Source organism: Xenopus laevis, chromosome 5L (genome assembly GCF_017654675.1).
Source record: "Xenopus laevis strain J_2021 chromosome 5L, Xenopus_laevis_v10.1, whole genome shotgun sequence".
NCBI lineage: Eukaryota > Metazoa > Chordata > Amphibia > Anura > Pipidae > Xenopus > Xenopus laevis.
The window spans coordinates 41,493,683-41,515,290 of record NC_054379.1 but is presented as its reverse complement, the minus strand read 5'-3'; the positions used below and the strand labels follow the sequence as shown (position 1 = coordinate 41,515,290).

General features: G+C 39.7%; 1 protein-coding gene across 1 annotated transcript in view; it reads left to right on the top strand.

The window, feature by feature from the left end:
* The first annotated feature begins 7,534 nt into the window (after positions 1-7,534).
* The window catches only part of hnrnpll.L (heterogeneous nuclear ribonucleoprotein L like L homeolog), a 34,262-nt gene continuing 20,188 nt past the window's right edge, over positions 7,535-21,608 (top strand). Inside the window, exons 1-4 of the mRNA XM_018262930.2 lie at positions 7,535-7,790; positions 17,818-17,936; positions 20,519-20,756; positions 20,847-20,932. Coding sequence (XP_018118419.1) covers positions 7,635-7,790; positions 17,818-17,936; positions 20,519-20,756; positions 20,847-20,932 — 599 coding nt within the window. The 5' untranslated portion in view covers positions 7,535-7,634. The remainder of the gene's footprint in view (positions 7,791-17,817; positions 17,937-20,518; positions 20,757-20,846; positions 20,933-21,608) is intronic.

The window sequence follows — 21,608 nt, the reverse complement described above, 5'->3', positions numbered from 1 at the left end:
TGTAGCAAATTGTAACAGTTTAGAATCTGCACCTGGATTACTGACCTACCCAGGCCAGGATTTGTGGAAAGGCCACCAAGGCCCGGGCCTAGGACGGCAGGATTTTAGGGGGCGGCATGCTGCCCAACCACACCCACATTGGTTCAGAAACACTGGGAATGCGCTGGAAATACAATAATTTTTTTAATTTCCTGTGCGCCAATCCCCATTGCTCTGGTCCCAATGATGAAATTTTGCACAAATAAAGGGAAGGGGACAGGGGTGAAGTATGGCAGTGGGCCTAGGAGCGCTCGCTATGTAAATCCAACCCTCTATACCAGAATGAAAGACCAAAGACAAACACATTAAAACTTTCATTTTAAATTTTGCAAAAACTGTAAAAAAAAAGAAAAAAAAAAGAAAATAGAAAATGAAAAGCAATTGAAAGGAAGAGTTAAGTCTGCTGGTCGTAAATTCTACACCTGGGTAGGGTTATTTTGATTTTTTTGCACAACACTATTTGGGACACTGGGATTGCATTAATTTGTGTACGGTGTTGTTTTTATTTAACCCATTTGTTTGACTCAACAGAGGGGAAGTCACATCGACTAGTTAAAGGCTGGGGCCACCAAATCTAGAAACTATTAGGACTGTGTCCTGTCTTCCTCTTTTTCTGATCTGATGAATTCTATGAAGGTCTGCAGAACTTCCCCTTTATGTTTTTATTTCTATACTTAGTAATTACTAAATTATTTAGCTGTATGTACTTCATATCCCCACATCCTGCCTACATATATATCATATTTTACAGAATTGCTTTTACTTTAAACACTTCTTTTTTATGGAATTAATTAGATGTTTAATTTTAGAACATTATATCATAGAATACAATTTGTTTTATACGAGTGGTTTAGCCAGTCATCTACTGCACAAATTGAATAATCATTTCATATTGCTACAATGCCCTAAAGTTTATGGGGCAAATTCACTAAGATTCGTAGTTGCGCCAGGCGTAACTTCGCCGCACTTCGCCAGGCGTAGTTTCGCCAGTGCTTCGCAAATTCACTAAAATCCGAAGTTGCACTCAGGGGTAGCGTAAGGTTGCGAAGTTGCGCTAGCGTTGATTCGCTAAGCGAAGCGAAGTTACGCTAGGGATGGTTAAAGGACCAGTAACATCAAAAATTTTTACAATAAATTTCGTTAGAGTAGAACGAAAAAAAAACACCAACACAAATTAAAATTTAAAATAGCAAAGCCTTTATTAAGAAATAACTTACAGAAATTCCACTTCCTGTCCTCTTCAGCAACGGCGAAAAGGCGACCATCCATCCTGCAGCACTCGATTTCTCCTCCCTGGATATTCACAGCTCTTCTTCAAACGCCTCCATCCAGCAGCAGTAGGAAGGCGATGTCAGTGGGTTCCATTGAAGAGAACCAGCTGGGCGATTTTGCTTGGGAGTCCTGACTGAGCCTGATTATATGGAGCGGGGCAGATACCGGCGCTGGGGAGACTGACCGCAATGACTGCAGACAATGACTGTAATGCTCCGCAAACCATGGACTGTGTTTAGGCAGTAAAAACATAGAAGTTTGCACCGGCCCTGCTGCCCCCACACCGGTACCCGAAAATAAAAGTATTACAATGAGACGCTTCTATGCACTAACCGATCCGAATTCCCCCAGCACCCTCCTATCTCAGGTACCTCCCGTGCATGCACATCAACCCGGCAGCCCAGCTCTTACCTCCTGCTCTAAACTGCCAGCCAGAGGGGTGATAATCAGAGACGTCTCCTGCGACTGACCGGCACCTTGTACTTGTCACACGCGATCTGCGAGCAGCCGGTCCCTGATCTCCCATGCGAATATGCCCGGTTACCTCTGCTTGTAAGTCCCTACAAGTGAAGCAGCTGAGCGATTGCGCTTGGACTGATTGGCGTGTGACAAGTACTGGAGCTGACCGGCACGTCAGGCAGTAAAAACATAGAAGTTTGCACCGGCCCTGCTGCCCCCACACCGATCCGAATTCCCCCAGCACCCTCCTATCTGACTGATTGGCGTGGGACAAGTACTGGAGCTGACCGGCACGTCAGGGAGATCAGGGACCGGCTGCTCGCAGATGGCGTGTGACAAGTACAAGGTGCCGGTCAGCTCCATCAGTCGCAGGAGACGTCTCTGATTATCACCCCTCTGGCTGGCAGTTTAGAGCAGGAGGTAAGAGCTGAGCTGCCGGGTTGATGTGCATGCACGGGAGGTACCTGAGATAGGAGGGTGCTGGGGGAATTCGGATCGGTTAGTGCATAGAAGCGTCTCATTGTAATACTTTTATTTTCGGGTACCGGTGTGGGGGCAGCAGGGCCGGTGCAAACTTCTATGTTTTTACTGCCTAAACACAGTCCATGGTTTGCGGAGCATTACAGTCATTGTCTGCAGTCATTGCGGTCAGTCTCCCCAGCGCCGGTATCTGCCCCGCTCCATATAATCAGGCTCAGTCAGGACTCCCAAGCAAAATCGCCCAGCTGGTTCTCTTCAATGGAACCCACTGACATCGCCTTCCTACTGCTGCTGGATGGAGGAGTTTGAAGAAGAGCTGTGAATATCCAGGGAGGAGAAATCGAGTGCTGCAGGATGTATGGTCGCCTTTTTGCCGTTGCTGAAGAGGACAGGAAGTGGAATTTCTGTAAGTTATTTCTTAATAAAGGCTTTGCTATTTTAAATTTTAATTTGTGTTGGTGTTTTTTTTTCGTTCTACTCTAACGAAATTTATTGTAAAAATTTTTGATGTTACTGGTCCTTTAATTTGCATACGGCGCCAAATTCAAATTTCAATAGAGGAATATGTAGCATAACTACAAATGGCTGGGAAACCTTCAAAACATCAAATAAAATTTGTATTTTGCCCTACACATGTGCCCACTGTATAGTTAAGTTGCCATGAGTTAGGAAATGTAGGGGGGAAGGAGGGGAGCCCCAAAAATTTTTTCGATTTTTTTCAGCCTATCACCCATAATATAGAAAAAACGCCAGCTTTTTTGGGACTTTTTTTGAAGAAATCCCTATCTACTCTATTGCGCTTCGCCTGGTCTGAGGAGGCGAAGGAAGTCTAGCATAAAAGGTAGCGTTCAGAACAATGCGCGCGTTAGTGAATTTGCGTAGTTAAGTTCGTTGCACCAGGCGTAAGGGTGCGAAGTTACGCTAGTGAAGCTAGAGTTGACGCTAGCGTTAGGAGCTTTGGCGCATAGTGAATTTGCCCCATATATCAGTCTTTTTCTTTTCAAATTATTTGAGTGATAATTGCCTGACCAAAGAGTGCACAGGCAGGGTCCAGGTAATTAACATGTAGATCAATAGAAGTGCAATTGCAAGCATTTGCTGCCCACCAAGCTGAGAACTGCTTTTGTAGAGAAATGATTTTGACCCATGTGCCATTGCCCTTAGGCTCCTAGATAAGGAGCAGTTTATTATAAAAAAGGACTTATTTGTAGACTGGTAATTTGCTTGACTATCCTCTCTTGTTAAAGCACTGATTTACCAAAACAGGAAGTAAGTAATCGGGTACATTCATTTTCTTGTTTAGTGCAAAAAGTTTTAAACCCATAAATGTTTTTTTTATTTAAAACAATAGGCAAAGTGTATGTTCAGAAAAAGCTATGTTCATTAACCCGATGTTGAAAGAGGATAGTGGGAAATACAAATGACATAATCTCACATTATGGTGCCAGGATACTGTCAAGATCTCAAGATCTTCAAAGCAGAGCCGCGCCAAAAGGTGGCTCCCAACTGGAATTTGAAGAAAGCAAGGGTGGACTCTGCAGTGGGAGTGGAGGGTAAATTGCATCCCTTGCCCCTTTAGTTGCATGCCTATCTACCTACCCCTAGTTCCAGCCCTGCAACTCAGTTTATTAATCAGTTTAGTGTATGCCAGCATATGTGATTAAGTAGATGCAAATAACCTGTATCCGCACACATGGCACTGCTAAATGATTTGCAGCTTGGGACACCACCTTATTCCCCATGCACTCGGACAGGGGCAGGGGATGGATGGTGTGCAAAGGGAGCAGTTGTGCTCTACAACTAGGGTTGCCACCTTTTTGTAATTTAGTTACCGGCTGGTGGGGGGCGGGAAGAAAAAGGGTTGGGTGTGATGTTAAAAGGGGCGGGGCTATGTCGTAAAAAGAGGCGGCCCATGGTGCGGAGCTGTGTGACGTTGAAAAGGGGCAGGCTGCAGCGCGGACCTGTGAAGGCAGAGGACAAAAGCTTGCAGGGGATTGGGGCGGGCCGAGAGGGTCTTTTTAAGGGTATTAAAAATTTACCGGCAGCTACATTGCCGGTAAATTTGTAATACCGGCCCCGGCCTTGGCTGGTGTTTTACCGGCTAGGTGGTAACCCTATCTACAACACAAAAAGAGAAGAATTCCCATTATAATTAAAATCTGCTCTCAAAATTATTACCAGCTTCTGCTGGTAACATGGCAGGAATTGTGGTATGCACTAGTAGAAGGTGAAATAGGAATTTTAAGTGGCAATGATTCCATTGCCTGTCCTGCCATAGGTCATAGGGCTGTAAGTATAGGGCCCCATTGCTGCCTGCTTTCCCCTACTGGTAGTAGAACAACCCTATAATACACATGAATATCCTGTAAATTATATCCTCATAAACAGTGCTTTTACTAAAGTGTGGTAAATCTGACTTAAAGTTTCCACATGTTATCGCTGAAAATATTTTTCCCGCCAGAATATTTGTAGTGACTAAGTTTACTAAACAGCGATTCGCTCAGAAGTCATTGCGATCAATTGCGGTAACTACGTTAACAAACCAGCTTACGTTAGCAGTAATTTTAGCGAGTTGGGAATTTTCTGGTGACAAATTAAGTTTTTGCGAATATTTATGCTATAAAATAGTCTTGTTTTATGGCGGTTATTATGGCAATTTTTACTGTGACATTTATGGCCAGAAATGCATCTTCAAAACTCATAAACTTTATTGACTGATGATTATACCATCCAACAACATTACCAGAGTAACACCAATCAAACATGTCTGCATCATATAAACCCTTCTGCCAATAGAATCATATGAACAAGAAATCATACCAGTCAATCTCTTTGCTTCATAGAAATGCACAGTTTAATGTAGCCAATCATAATGAAGCCAAAAAAGCGTAGAGGCTGATGAATCCTTGGACTGTGATGCCGCTGCCAATAAAACACCTCTGAGCTGAAACTGCTGCTGCAACAGATAGAAGCAGAAGTCTAAATATCATGTCAGCAATAGCTACAGATCTCTCTCTCTCTCTCTGTCAGCAAAGAATGATGGGTAAAAAAAAAAAGTATTATGGGATATTTCCTGCCCCTTGAGAATTTTCTGGCGAAAAAATACTTTTACGCCACTACATAGGTGGCGGTAAAAGTTTGCGAATTTGCAAAATTTTGTCTTTTGCACATTTCGCTGTTTAGTAAACCAGGCGTTAATGTGTATATAGCGTTATTTTCAGCGAATGCGATAACAGGCGAAAACAAATATTTGCGCAAGAAAATTTAGCAAATTTATATTTACCGCAGGTTACCGTATATACTCGAGTATAAGCCGAGTTTTTCAGCCCCCAAAATATGCTGAAAAACGCTACCTCGGCTTATACTCGGGTCAAGCGCAAAAACGGTCGCCGGTATCTAAGAATAGTCGCCGGCGCCTAAGAATAGTCGCCGGTGTCCAAGAATAGTCTAAAAGAATATTCGCCGGAGTCCAAGAATGGTCGCCGGCATCCAAAAACAAGACGCCGGCACCTCCAATGGGAGCAGAAACCCTCAATTTTTTGGTTGAAACTTACCAGAAGCTGCTGCATTTCTCACCCTCGGCTTATACTCGAGTCAATAAGCTTTCTCAGTTTTTGGAGGTAAAATTAGGTACCTCGGCTTATACTCGGGACGGCTTATACTCGAGTATATACGGTAGTAAACTGGCGAAAACCTATTTGGCAACAAATTTGTCTATATTTTGTGCGCATATTTTTACCGCGCTTAGTGGTCATTTCTGTCACATGACTCGCTGAAACTTTTGCATTACACTAAATAAAGTAGCAAATATGAGGATATTAAAAGTCACCTCAGAGTATGACCTGTATAGGCCTCATGTTTTTATATGGTCATTGAACTCCTCTGTAACTTATAATATCCTTATATTTTACAGGCGGGACTACTTTATTCACTATATAATACACAAATCCATGAATATCTTGTAAATGATATCCTTATAAACGGTGGAGTACTGATGTCATCAGTTATAAATGGTGAGTAGTGATGTAATTTGTCACAAGACTCACTGAAACTTGTGTATTATAAATAAATAAAGTGCCCCCTGTTGCAGAATATGAGGATATTAGAAGTCACCTCAGAGTACCATGACCTGTATAAAAACACTTGACCTTTAGCTTCATGTTTTTATATGATCATGGAACTCCTCTGTAACTCATAATATCCTTATCCTAGAATATTATCCACTGATGAAGCAACCGTTGACAGCATTCTCTGTGGCATAGAGATATTTATTTTGTTATTAAGGTGGCAATACTGGGCGGTGGCATAACTAGAGATTACTGGGCCCATGGCAAATAATTTTTCAGGTCCCCAAAGTGTCTAGTGGTTGACTTTTTTTTACCAATATTCAATGTTGGACTGGCCCACAAGGATACTAGTAAAATTCTAGGTGGGCCCAGGAGTCAGTGGGCCTCTTGCTTCTAAATATTTGGCCTATTTCATGGTCATTCCCTATTTTTTTATAGGAAAAAAGAGGCTTAATAATGGAAGAATAGAGTATAGTAAGTAGAGATAAAAGACTAGGAGAATAAAGAGGCTGAGTGAGGAAAGGAGGAATAATAGTTTGGAAAGTGGGTCCACGGTCTAGGGTTTTCTGGTGAGCCCCTGGCATCCCAGTCCAACACTGGCAATATTCAGGGGTGCTTCGCCAATGAGGCAAGTTGTGGCTGACGCCTCAGGCGGCCGCGCCCCACTAGGTACCAGAGGCAGCAAAAATGCTGCTCCTGGTACTTTAAGAGTGAATTTCAGGGGGGGGGGGCAGCAGCAATTGCTGCTGCCTCAGGCTGCGGAGGGGCCAGGATCACCCCTGGCAATATTTATTGAAACTATATATGAATCAGGGCTTCATAATATACATACTGGGTTCCCCTGCAGCTACTGGGTCTGCTGCTCCCATTGGTAGTTACGATGCTGATTGTGAGAATATTTTACCCACCCCCTTCTGAATCTGAAGTCCTGGGGAGGTTACTTTTTCCCTTTAAAAAAAAACTGCAAAAAGCGATCCTCAAAACTCAATTTCTTACCAGGGGTTCCATATAACAAATGTGAGCATGTCTCTAACGTTTCAGTACTGATTATACGCTGAATTTAGTTTATCCGATAGCTGATAATTAGAGCAGCCGGCGGCATCCTTCCATTCTCCTATTGTGCTGGATACATGGCAGCTGGACTGTGCGCAGGCGCAGTAGAGGGAAACACCGGGATCGATGCGAGAGGGCGGTTATAGGCCCCGGTCCCCGCCTACTCTTATTTCTACGTCTCTAAGCTCCGCCTGCTCCGTTTGGAGTAGCCGCGTTGTGTTGTCACCTTAGTCACTGTTGAAGGGGCACAAAGGAGCAGGAGCCATGTCATCGTCTTCTTCCGATCAATATGAAGAAGGGGAGTACGGGAGCCTGGCCAAGAGGCTGAAGAGCGGCCAAGAGGACGGGGAAATTGACTGCACATCGGAAGAGCAGGACAGGGATACACCGGAGCCCGCCAGAGGGACACCCAGCTATGGGGTAAGAAACCAATGCTACAGTGTCACCCTGGGCTGCAGAATGTGTGTGTGTGTGTGTGTGTGGTTCAGCCTGTGCCAGTGGGCATGGCCCTTGCACATTGTAACAGCCAGCTATGGGGTAAGAGATCAATGCGCTTGTGTCACCCTGGGCTAGAGAGAGAGATACACTATGCCAGTGGGCATGGCCCTTGCACATTGTAACAACCAGCCGTATGTGCGCACACACCCAGCCATTGATCATGCCCAGGGATAGACCCCTATTATTAACACTTAGTGCTTCATGTAGAACAGCTCTCCTGTCAGTGAGGCTTCAATGATCACCACAATGTTACAGAACCTCATATCTTTTCTAACAGTCCATTATGGTTTCAGAATTAGATCTGCAGAACATATGATTGTACACATTCAGATGCTTGCACATGACCTGGAGAGAGATATATATATCTATATATATATATATCTATATCTATATATATATATATATATATATATATATATATATATATATATATATATATATATATATAGTCCTGTATGGAACAAGTCTTCTTTCATACAGGACTGAATGGGATCGGCTGGTGTTGCACTCAGACAAGCAGGACTGCTGTTTAAACGTGAGTGCCTATCGTACATGGAATATATATATATATATATATATATATATATATATATATATATATATATATACATGTGCACCCAGGTACTCTATCCTGTAAATGGTGTGCACCTTTGGGACTGTATATATATATATATATATATATATATATATATATATATATATATATATATATATATATATATATATAAATATCTCCTCTCTCTCTCTCTCTATAGATCTTTTTTTTTTCTTTTTGCAAGAACCACTCACGCAGGTAATGAAAACAAACATTTATTTTGGGGTAAACTGATGTATTGGCTGGATATCCAGCCTTTCTCAAAATCTGTGAGTCGTCCGATAGCCAACTCCGAGCAAAATGTCGGTTTACCTCTAAATACATTCTCGTTTTCATTATTAGACCAGTGTAAGCGGTTCCTTGAAACGATTCCTTATACTCTCCGTGGACTGCACTCAGGCTTTGTTGAAAGTATGCTAAACAAGTAAGCCCCAGCACTCTCCATATATAACCCCCTGAAAAAATATTCTTGCACAACTGAACTGTAACTTTCTTAAAAAAAGACACTTTTAGTTACAAAGTTTGTACAAAGCATGCAGAAGCTGACGCAGGCCCGTCAAGGCAGTGTCCATGCGTGAGTCCTATCCTAAGTGAAAAAAGAAAGTGTTACCTTTTGGGGGGAGACAGACCATACCTGCTTTTCTCTTAATTTAGCACAATCTATATTTAGCTGGGGCTAACTTGTTTAGTATGTAAATTATGCCTTACCCACGTGCACCCAATAAGAAAGGTGAGGAGCAGCATTTCAGCTTGTTTCGTTTAAAAAAAATAAAAAAATAAAAAAAAATATATATATATATATTTATAGATATATATATATATGTCTATCCAACGCTGTTGAGAAAGGTTCCTGTGTGGGACCGAAACATTGGATCAATAAACCTTTTTCATTTATAAAATGTTTTGTACTTTTTGTGCAAATCTTTTGAGTGCCATCATTATGGATAGACTATCCTTATTCTTTGCATGAGCACCCAGGTTTTTTGTTGACTTTTAAGTTGTGCAGTCTACACACGTTTTATTTATATATATATATATATATATATATATATATAAATATATATATATATATATATATATATATATATATATATATATATATAAATATCTCCTCTCTCTCTCTCTATAGATATTTTTTTTTTCTTTTTGCAAGAACCACTCACGCAGGTAATGAAAACAAACATTTATTTTGGGGTAAACTGATGTTTTGGCTGGATATCCAACCTTTCTCAAAATCTGTGAGTCGTCAGATACCCAACTCCGAGCAAAATGTCGGTTTACCTCTAAATACATTCTCGTTTTCATTATTAGACCAATAAAAAAAATGTAAGCGGTTCCTGGAAACGATTCCTTATACTCTCCGTGGACTGCACTCAGGCTTTGTTGAAAGTATGCGACATAAGTTCTGACATTCTTTTGAGTATATATATTTATATGAATATATTTATGTCATAAAACTCAAAAGTCCAGATTTATTTAAAGGGGTTGTTCAACTTTGAGTTCTAGGGCAGAGACACACGGGCAGATTCAGGGAGATTTGTCGCCCAGCTACCATGCATTGATTTGAATAAGAGACTGGAATATGAATAGGAGAGGGCCTGAATAGAAAGTAATAAAAAGTAGCAATAACAATACATTTGTAGCATTTGTTTTTTTAGATGGGGTCAGTGACCCCCCTCATTTGAAAGCTGGAAAGAGTCAGAAGAAGGCAAATAATTAAAAAACTAAAAAAAAGAAAAAATGAAGGCCAATTGATAAACTGCTTAGATAAGCAATTCTATAAAATATCAAATTTAATGGGGAACCACCCGTTTAAGGAAAGTTATAATTTCATAGCAATACGGTCACAGGACATAACACTTGATGATTTTGACATTTAGTCAATGAAATGTGTGCAGTTTGAGTAACTGGATGAAAGCAGGGGACCCAGATCTAGAAATAAAGAATCTAGGAATAAAGGGGGCTTAATGGGTTCATGACATTTTACTGGATAAATACGTGTGTGCAAAACAGATTATCTTCCTCAAGGTTTGGCTTGGAAGAATGTTGGGATAAAAGAAATTATAAAGACCGGTGTGGCTTTATTGCAAATAAAACAAGATGGGCGCAGGTATGTTTTTCATGCGTATTATACATGTATACCTAGAAGCAAGTATCCGTTGTATAGATTATAAACTCATAAATGCAGAGCCCTCATTTTTGCCTGCATTTACCACTGTAAAAATTGGGTGGCACTTTAGAAGCTGGCTATAGGCAAAAAAATATAGTCGTACGAATCAAAGTTTCATACGTTTTTTGGACCGTGTGTGGATCGTGCCGACATTTTTCGTACCATGGCGATTGGTCATTTAGTCGATCAGACAGGTTAACCATAATTTCTCTGCATGTATTGCCTGATGATATCCATGGGAGATTGTCACTAGTATAACTTTCATACGATGGCTGTCATGGGCAGAATATCGTCTGATTTTTTCTTTTACTACTGTTAGTAGTTAGTAGTAGGTCGGAAGATCGCGTCGTCCAATTGTTTGTCCGATACAAAGGTAAAATCTGCATGTTGCACACCGTTAGGGGTATATTTATCACCTGCAGGAAATTTCCCAGCTCTCTAGTCACATGTATAAGAACTCTCACTTTCACCTTTTAATAAATATGATCGTAAAAAATTCTTGTACAAGTGGGTAGAGAGCTGGGAAACGTCCCTTTGCAGGGTTTGATATATATATATATACCCTATAATGTGTGGTGCAGGTATATTCAGCAATGTGTGTGTCGCTGCTTGTGTAGCACTGTTTGTTATTAAAATAAGGTTTGAAGTATAACAAATAATTTATTTATATTAGCTATAACAAATGAAAGTAGGTCTCCACGGCAGCTGCAGTCAGTGCTTCAACCGTCCACCATATGAACGTTATTTGAATGTATTCAACATTTTATACTAATGGATTTGCTTCTATGCGATTATCCAATCTTTTGATAAAGTGTAGTGTTAAACAAGAACATACTGGATGACTACAGCTCTCAGACGAGCTACTTCATACTCTTGAAACTAAACATCGACAATTTCACACTGCTGGAAAAGTAATACCAGTGGGTCTTGAGTGGAGGGGATTCGGTACAGGAGAGGGGCTCTTCTGGTCCCACAGCAGCTTGATCATGCTGAGATGGGGCAGACCTGAGGGGATATTTGCACATTTAATTGCACATTTTTAATATATTTCGGTGGAAAGGGTTGTTCACCTTTGAGTTAACTTGTAGTATGATGTAGAGACATATTCTGAGACAATTTGCAACTGGTTTTCATTTTCTACTGTTTGTGGGTTTTAAGTTATATAGCTTTTTATTCAGCAGCTCTTCAGTTTGCAATTTCAGCAATCTGGTTGCTAGGGTCAACATTAACCTAGCAACCATGCATTGATTTGAATATAAAATAGGAGAGGGCCTGAATAGAAAGATGAGCAATAACAAGTAGCTAAAACAATACAGTTTTTAGATGGGTCAGTGACCCCCATTTGAAAACTGGAAAGAGTCAGAAGAAGAAGGAAAATAATTAAAACAAACTACTAAATAATGAAGTCCATTTGAAAAGTTGCTTAGAATTGGCCATTCTATAACAACAGGTATAGGATCCCTTATCTGGAAACTTGATATCCAGAAAGCTCCGAATTACGGAATGGCTGTCTCACATAGGTTCCATTTTATCTAAATTTTTAAAAATGATTTCATTTTTCTCTGTAATAATAAAACAGTAGCTTGCACTTGATCCCAACTAGGATATAGTTAATCCTTATTGGAAGCAAAACCAGCCTATTGGGTTATTTAACGAGAGTCGCTTTTTTTTTGTTTTCTAGGGCCTGTTTAGAATCCCAGTCTATACCTGCACCCTAACGAGGAATCACCTCGTATATAGGTATGGGACCTGTTATCTAGAATGCTCGGGACCTGGGGGTTTCCTGATAAGGGATCTTTCTGTAATTTGGATCTCTGAACCTTAAGTCTGCTACAAAATCATGCAAATATTAAATAAACCCAATAGGCTGGTTTTGCTTCCAATAAGGATTAATGATATCTTGGGATCAAGTACAAGGCAATGTTTTATTATTACAGAGAAAAAGGAAATCATTTTTACAAATTTGGGATTATTTGGATAAAATAGGTCTATGGCAAATGGCCATTCTGTAATTTGGAGCTTTCTGCATAGCAGGTTTCCGGATAATGAATCCCATACCTATACTTACTTTTGAGCAGTGTAACACCTTATTTCAGCACATCGACACAGTACTTACTGATACAGGTATGGGATCCGTTATCCGGAAACCCATTATCCAGCAAGCTCCAAATTACAGAAAGTTTGTCTCCCGTAGACTCAATTTTAATCAAATAATTCACATTTTGTAAAAATGTTATCCAGAATGCTTGGGACCTGAGGGTTTCCGGATAAGGGGGTCTTTCTGTAATTTGGACTCATCTTAAATCTACTTAAAAATCATGTAAACATTAAATAAGCCCAATAGGCTGGTTTTGCTTCCAATAAGGATTAATTATATCTCAGTTTGGATGCCAGCGTGGCAGCTAAAACATTTGTTTTTCACATAGGGGAAATGCTGCCATGTAATGTCAGTCTGAAGTGATATCTAATCAGTACCCTAAACTCAAGCAACTGGGAGCATCCTAGAACAAGTGCCAGATCTCTGCTAATGAGCTGTAATGGTCCTGGGCTGGTACAGAATTCATAATTCCCATAATAACATTCCTAGAATAATTCTTTACTGAGCTTTAGTTCTCCTTTACATCAGTAGTACAGGTATGGGACCTGTAATCCAGAATGCTCGGGACCTGGGTTTTTCCAAATAACGGATCTTTCCATAATTTGGATCTTCATACCTTAGGTCTACTAGAAAATCATGTAAACATTAAATAAACCAAATAAGCTGGTTTCAGTTCCAATAAGGATTAATTATATCTTAGTTTGGATCAAGTACAAGGTACTGTTTTAGAGTTTATAGAGAAAAAGGAGATCATTTAAAAAAAAAAAAATGGATTATTTGGATATAATGGAGTCTGTGGGAGACGGTCTTTCCATAATTTGGAGCTTTCTGAATAACAGGTTTCCGCATAATGTATCACCATACCTGTAGTATTGTTTGCTTTTAATACAGGTATGAAATCTCTTAACCGGAACCTTGTTATTCAGAAAGCGCCAAATTACGGGAACTCCATCTCCCATAGACTCCGTTATAATCAGTTTAATATTTCTGTAGTTTGGATCTCCATACCTTCAGTCTATTAAAAAATTATTTGAACATTAAGGGGCAGCTTTATCAAAGGTCGAGGTGAATTTTCAAATGAAAAATATTCGAATTTCTATTTTTTGTGTACTTCGACTAAGGAATAGTCCAAATTCGATTCGAATTTGAAAAATTTTTAAAAATTTGATTATCGAAATTTATCATGTACTGTCTCTTTAAAAATTTGACGTCGACCATTTGCCATCTAAAACCTCCTAGAACCTATTTGGAGTCAATTGAAAAAACTACGTTTTTTTGGGGAGAAACATCGAATTTGATCGAATGCGCTATTCCTTCGATTTGTATGATTAGAATTCGGTCGAATACGGACCTATTTGAGCGAAAACAGACTTATTCAACCAAAAAAAAACAACTTCGACTTAATTTCGGTTGGTCTTTTTGAGTTAGAATTTCGAAGTTTTTTCAATTCGAAATTCGACCCTTGATAAATATGGCCCTAAATAAACCCAATAGGCTGGTTTATCCTCCAATAAGGATTAATCATATATTAGTTTGGATCAAGTATAAGGTACTGTTTTATTATTACAGAGAAAAAGGAATCAGGGATTTTATGGATAAAGGATCTTTGTGTAATTTTAATCTTCATACCTTGAGTCTGCTAGAAAATCATTTAAACATTAATTAAACCCAATAGGATTGTTTTGCCTCCAATAAGGATTCATGAGGGGCTGATTTACTAAAGGGTGACGTGGCTCTTGCTAGCAAAAATTCGACAGAAATACCATCCGCAGGGACATTGCCAATTTACTAACAGGGGTAGAGGACAATTCCTCGTGAGGCAACTTCGGCGACTCTGGAAAATGAAGCACTCCGAGTGCCATCTTGCAGTCTATTTAGATTCTAGCCGGCGGGGAGGCAGTTCAGGGAGATTAGTCGCCCGAAGAAGAGGAGTTTTGTCGTTTTTTTTTTCTGTACTTTTATAAGTGTTTATAAACTGGTCATCTGTTTTAAAGCATCTTACTGGTTGCTATGGGTGATTGAATTAGGGCAATTTTCTTTATTACATTCTGCCATTCTGGTGCTAAGAACTCATTCAGACTTTTTTTTATTTTTTTTAAAATGTTCATAACTGCTGGAGAAAAATGTATTTGTTTTGTCTTTTGTACCTACTGTTTTATGCATTCATTCTTTGCAGATTAGACATGAACACTGTATGGGTTATTTATCAAAGTTTAAATTTTAGAGTTTTTTAATACCTTGAATCAGTGGCGTTATTTTTTCAGGCCCCCAAAATTTTTAGTAGTTGACTTGTTTTACCAATATTTATTGAAACTGTATATGAATTAGGGCCTTGTGGGGCCCCTATACCTCCTGGGCACCCCTGCAGGTGCTTCCTCTATAGTTACGCCCCTGCCTTGAATGAACTCACAACTGGAATGGTTTCTAATTTAAGAAAAAAGTCGAATCAGAGAGTTTGGGGTTAACAACCCGAAAACTCAAATTAATTGAGTTTTCGGCTGGAAAAAACTTGATTGATAGTTTTTGGGCAAAACCCTCCGAAATAAACCTCTAACATCATGAAGGCTATTACATCTTTAATGGTTCACTCTGCCATTGACTCCTACATGACCATGACAGGCAGAGCCGGGCCAAGCCGGGCAGGCGCCCTAGGCAGCCTGCCCGGCTGCTGCGCCGGCTAGTTGCGTGCTTCTGCGCATGCACGAAAAGACGCTTCTGCGCATGCGTGAATCAACGCATTCGTTCGCATACTCACACAGGTGGGCGGTCGGCAGAGAAGGGACCGGACTAGGGGTAGGAGTAAGTACGTGCTTGGCGCCCCTCCACCTTTGCGCCCTAGGCACGTGCCTACTCTGCCTACCCCTAGTTCCGGCCCTGATGACAGGTTTTAGATGTAGTGTATTTTTGGATTCAAGCTATTTCCAGGGTCGGGGTATTATAAATGTGATTTTTGACCAAAAAAAATAAACTCGAAAAACAAAAACTTTTCGTGGAACTTCAATAAATAACTCCCTGTGTATCCCAGATTTGGGTTGAAATCATTTTGAGACATTATTACAATGTAGTGTGATAGGGAAATTAGTTCTGCAAGCTCCAGCGGGGTAGTGACTGTGAGGAATACATGAACATTATGCATAAAGCGCTGCCTAATATTATGTTGTTATACAAAAAAAACCACAAAGAATAACTACAAAATTAAGAATAGGTTTTAAAAGATTTATTTTTATATGTATTGTCAGGCATATTGGCTTCCATTTCATTTCAAAATAGCTCTGTTACTGTTACATGTATTAGATGGAATTGCCGTAACATGGAAAACTGATTTGATGTCCTGAACATGTAGTTCTAGGTTTCCTTTTCATGTGCAAATATCTGCTTATTATAAACAGCATGCGGTGCCTTTAAAATCAAGTATGGTTCTAGCTTAAAGGTTGTTGGTACATGGACAAATACTTGGGGTTGATTGGAACCATTTTTCAGTAATCTGGAAGTCCATGGGGACCAAATTAAAATGCCATTGTCTGTAGACAAATGTAGACCAATGCAGTGCTTGGCCAATGTAATTTTTCACCATTTAGCATCTTTAATGATTTAATTTACTGTTGTTTGCAACATTCTCTCAGCTGGTGGAGACAACATCAAAACAATGCTTATTGCCATTAATGCCATTAACTGTGTGTCACTGTGCACACTATATGGATTTTAGGGCTTAAATATACCCTTTTGTGCTGTGATAGATAGATTTCACTGAAGTTAATGCAGACAGTCAGAGCCGTGGTGGGGGACTCCAGTCAGGAGTGGGTAGTTCAATCAGGGGACCCATGGGCCACCAGAGACTAGAAAGTGCAGGTTGTGCAGTGGACAAGACTTTCAGTGGAACAGATTGTGTTTGGATGAATTGTGTGAGGGGTTATGGTGCAGTGGGGTGTGTTTGGGGTCAGGGGAGTGGTCATGCACATATGGTGCTTTGGTATCGGGTACCACTGCCCAGGGAGCATAGGTGACTAGTAGGCTAATAATTGGGGCCCATGGGGGAGAGGGATTTGCTGGGATTTGCTGTCTAAATAGTAAGTGGCACTACATCTGACTTATGTCTTAGCCTAGAATGGTGATCCCCAACCAGTGGCTCACAAGCAATATGTTGCTCACCAAACCCTTGGATGTTGCTCCCAGTGGCCTCAAATGAATGCCAGACTTGGAGTCAACTTTTGGTTGCATAAAAACTAGGTGTACTGCCAAACAGTCTCCTGTAGGCTGAAGGTCCATATAGGTGCTACCAAATAGCCAATCACAGCCCTCAGGAACATTTTGGTTACTTGTTTTGCTCCCCAACTCTTTTTACATTTCAATGTGGCTCATGAGCAAAAAAAAAGGTTGCGGACTCCTGGCCTAGAGCCTTCCAAAGTTAAAGTTTCTATTAACATGATTTTTCAGGTAAATTAGACTCCACAACAAAAGATGCTGCAGACATAAGGAATCCTTATAAAGTAGTGATGGGCAAACCTGATCTGTTTCACTTAGACAAAAATTTGAGAAACGTTGAAATGCATTGAAGTCTATAGCAACAGTTTTTTTGACACGCGACAAATTGAGCAACAAATTTTTCACAAATTCGAGTCTACGGGTGTCATTTTCACCGCGAAATTTGGCAAACATTTTTGCTCATCACTATTATTAAGCTTATGCTACACATGATGAGGTATCCATAAGGCCCTAGACACATGGGCATTTATTATTTTTATTCTTTTTTTCTATTCATATTTAAGTGCTAATTTGAGTTTTGGAAAGTCAGGAATTCAAATTTACAGTTTTTGGCGTAAACACCATTGATACTGTTGTAAAAACTCAACTTTGAATTTTGATAAATCTACCCATTAGAGCAGGTTTATCAAAATTTAGTTTTGTTCATTGTAAATGTATTTGCCGCAAGTTTATGGTCTGCCTGCTACATTTTAAAATGCAATACACCGGAGTCACATCCTTAAAATATCTCATGCACGTTCCTTATGCACCCTAAATGCTTGGAAAACCTTGGATGTACTTATTCTATATAAAACTATAACAAAGGTGGAATTTTCATTCTTAGGATAGCGGAGGAAACCATCACAAGGTGTCGGTGTCTCCAGTCGTCCATGTTCGAGGGCTCTGTGAATCGGTAGTGGAGGCTGATCTGGTGGAAGCACTTACCAAGTTTGGGCCAATATGGTAATGTGGTGTCTTATGTTGACTTATGCATAATGCAGTTATTCTAAAACTGTAACACTAACAGACTCACAGTTAAGGGAATACTTATTCAAATATTAAAGTACTGCAACTAATTCCCCAAAGCTTTCACTAAATGAAATTAACATTTCCACTTAAGTGAAAACCCCTTTTTAAATATTTAACAGGCATGCAGCTTTACATTCTAACAGACAAAACGGTACGATTTCCTGACTCTTCTTAATTATAGTTTTTTTTTACTAATGAGCAGTTTAACTATGCACACTTCTTTCTGTTGTACAGCATTAAGGAATATGTTGGCATGCAGGCCCGGACTGGCAATCTGTGGGTACTGGCAAATGCCAGAGGGGCTGCTGTATGGTTCCATAGAAAGTTACCATATAGTGGGCTGGTAGGAGGCTGTTTTGGGCTGGTAGGGGGCTGTTTGAGCCTCTGTGTACTTGGAATGGCAGGGCTTATTTTGACTCCCAGTCCAGGCCTGTTGGCATGTTATAAATACATGTTAACAATAATAAATAATTAGGGGATCTATTGTCCAAAATGGTTAGAGCCGGGGTTTGTCCGATAAGGAATCTTTCCATAATTTGGATCACCATACCTATAGACTGCTAAAAATGAATGTTGCTCACAGGTAAAAAAGCTTGGGGGACACCTGATCTAAACTGAAACACATGTTTATAAATTTCTTGTCAACAGCAACATTAGCCCCTGAAATAATAATTCGGCTTGTAATCAGGACAAAAGTTTGTTTTGTATTAGATATATGATTGAACAGGTATAAAATCTATTATTTTGGAACCTGCGGTTTCTTTACAAAATTTGGATCTTCATACCTTAAATCTTCTAAAAATCATTAAAACATTAAATAAACCCAGTGGGATTGTTTTGCCACCAATGTGGGTTCTTGCAACTTAGTTAGGAGTGTGCAAATTATGGAAAACCCCATATTCAGAAAACCCCATATCCCATACCTGTATTTAATACTTTAGGTAAAGCTGTAACAGGCAATGTGCATAGTTTTTCTCGACTGTCCATAAAATATCTTACATGTAACACCTGGTGGTGAAGGAGAGTTAAAGCTTATCTAAGAAATAGGGTAGAATTACTGCACACTATGTTTTGTACCAGCCCAAGGCAACCACAGCCCATTATCGAAGATCTGAGAATCTAAAGATGAGAGAGGTCCCCATTTTATCTTCTGCTAATTCACAGCTCATGCTCTTTGCTGCTGTCAGTTACCTGAGCTTAGGGACTGGCACACAATATACTGAATATACACAATATAAAAATCAATAAACATGGCTGATTAGTAATTATTTCACATTTTCATTACATGGCAGCTCAGAAACCAGTGCAGTTTGCATCAGAATTTAATAATCAGCCCTGCAGCCAGGACCTTATTTATATATAGGCCCCTGAGCTGCCTATTTATTTTCGTTTTTTTTTTAAACCCTTCCCATCCTCCATAGGAAATCCGGTGATGGAGGTGAGGGGTAGGGGGTTGAGGAACAATTTGGAAGTGACGTCACGCGCACATCACACCTACGTCACTTCCTCTGAATACATCGTGTGACGTCAGCTCGCACAACACGAGATCTGGCCAAGGGCGGCATCGGACCTAAATACAGCCCTACCTGCAGCATTAGCTTCTATTTTCTGCTTGATGATTTGTGACAACCCCTATGCTTAGCATGTCGGCTCCCACTGAGCATGTGCGTGTCACTGTAGAACATTTAAGAGAATAGCACAACACCATGTATGTTGCAGGTGGGGAGCTTACCCCTTTTATTTAAAGTGACCACCTGTGCATCAACGTTTCAGGGGGATTAACCCTCCTTTCGTCAGGATACAAACATTTGTGCTACAAACATTTTTAAAGCATAGGGATACATAGAGTCCCGCCCAATTTCCCATAGTCCACCAGGGTGTTCCAAAGTGAGGCTTGACATTTAAAGTCCATGTCCTGGTATTATTGTCCAAAGTCCAGTTTCACATCCAAAAACAAGCATAAATGCATATTTGAACCATTTTATCCCAATTTGGTTACTATATATTGTGCGTGTCACTGACACTCTTAATCCAAGATGGTGAGCTCCTGTGCACAACTTTGAAAGTCTGAAAAATTACTTTTATAGAGAATCTGAAACTTTAGGCTGGTGCAGAAAGTTCAGTACAGGTATGGGATCTGTTATCCAGAATGCTGGGGACCTGGGGTTTTAAGGATAATGAATCTTTCTCTAATTTGAATCTTCGTATCTTAAGTCTCTATTTAATGTTTACATGATTTTATTAAACTCAGTAGGTACTGTTTTATTATTACAGAAAAAAAGAAAATAATTGTAAAAAATTTGGATTATTTGGATAAAATTCCATAATTCGGAGCTTTCTGGATAACGGATTTCCAAATAACGGATCACATACCTATATATATATATATATATATATATATATATATATATATATATAATACAGCATTTCTACACATGCTTATTTTGAGGCTATAGTTCTCCCACACATAAAACAATCACAGATGGCTGTTAACTTCTGTATTTATTTTGAATTAGTTATGTGATGATGATGCCCTTCAAACGACAAGCACTAGTGGAATTTGAAGACCTAGAATTCTCAAAAAAATGTGTGGCATTTGCTGGCAGTGAGCCAGTGTACATAGCAGGCCAGCAAGCTTTCTTCAACTACTCTACCAGCAAGCGTATCACCAGGCCAGCAAATAATGAAGACCCTTCTGGGGGAAATAAAGTTCTGCTTCTCTCCATTCAGAATCCCCTCTATCCAATCACAGTCGTAAGTTATTATTCTGGGGGGCGTTTGTGTGTGAATATTTCTAATTACACACTAGCTGGGTGATTAAATGCAATTGTTTTCCTTTTTTAGGATGTATTATATTCAGTCTGCAACCCTGCTGGAAAGGTGGAGCGCATAGTTATCTTTAAGAGAAATGGAATACAGGCTATGGTCGAATATCCTTTTTTATGTTTAGCTTTAATCAAAGTCAAAGCATCTTCAGAAAACACTTTATTATTGTTACAATATACTTTCTAAGAAATTCTCAAATTCCCGGCCATTGCACATTCTACTTAGAAAGTCAAAAAAAGGAAGTAGGATCAACTCTGTTAAAATATTTCCTATTTGTCACTGCTCTGTGTGCGCATTAATTCGGACATTTTCCATTTAATAACAGCATGAGTGGTGACAGACAGGGGCATTTTGACTGCTCAACAATGGACCACAGTGGTAATCAAAATGTGTCATAGGCCTTTGAGTCATAAGGTAGATCTTCAGGGTGGGAAGTAGTATCCTTTAGCAGAGGAGATGATGACTCATTACTACTGGTTTCAATTAGTAACATGAACTCATTGTCTGCCCTGTCCCTTCTACCGTGCTGATTTAATGGGGTGGTTCACCTTTAAGTTAAATTTTAGTATGTTATAGAATGGCTAATTCTAAGCAACTTAATTTTTTTTTTATATATATAGTTTTGAACTATTTGCCTTCTTCTGACTTTTCGAACTTTCGAATGGGGGTCACTGACCCCATCTGAAAAAACAAATGCTCTTTAAGGCTATACATTTATTCAGGCCTTCTCCTATTCATATTCCAGTCTCTTATTCAAATTATTGCATGATTGCTAATCAT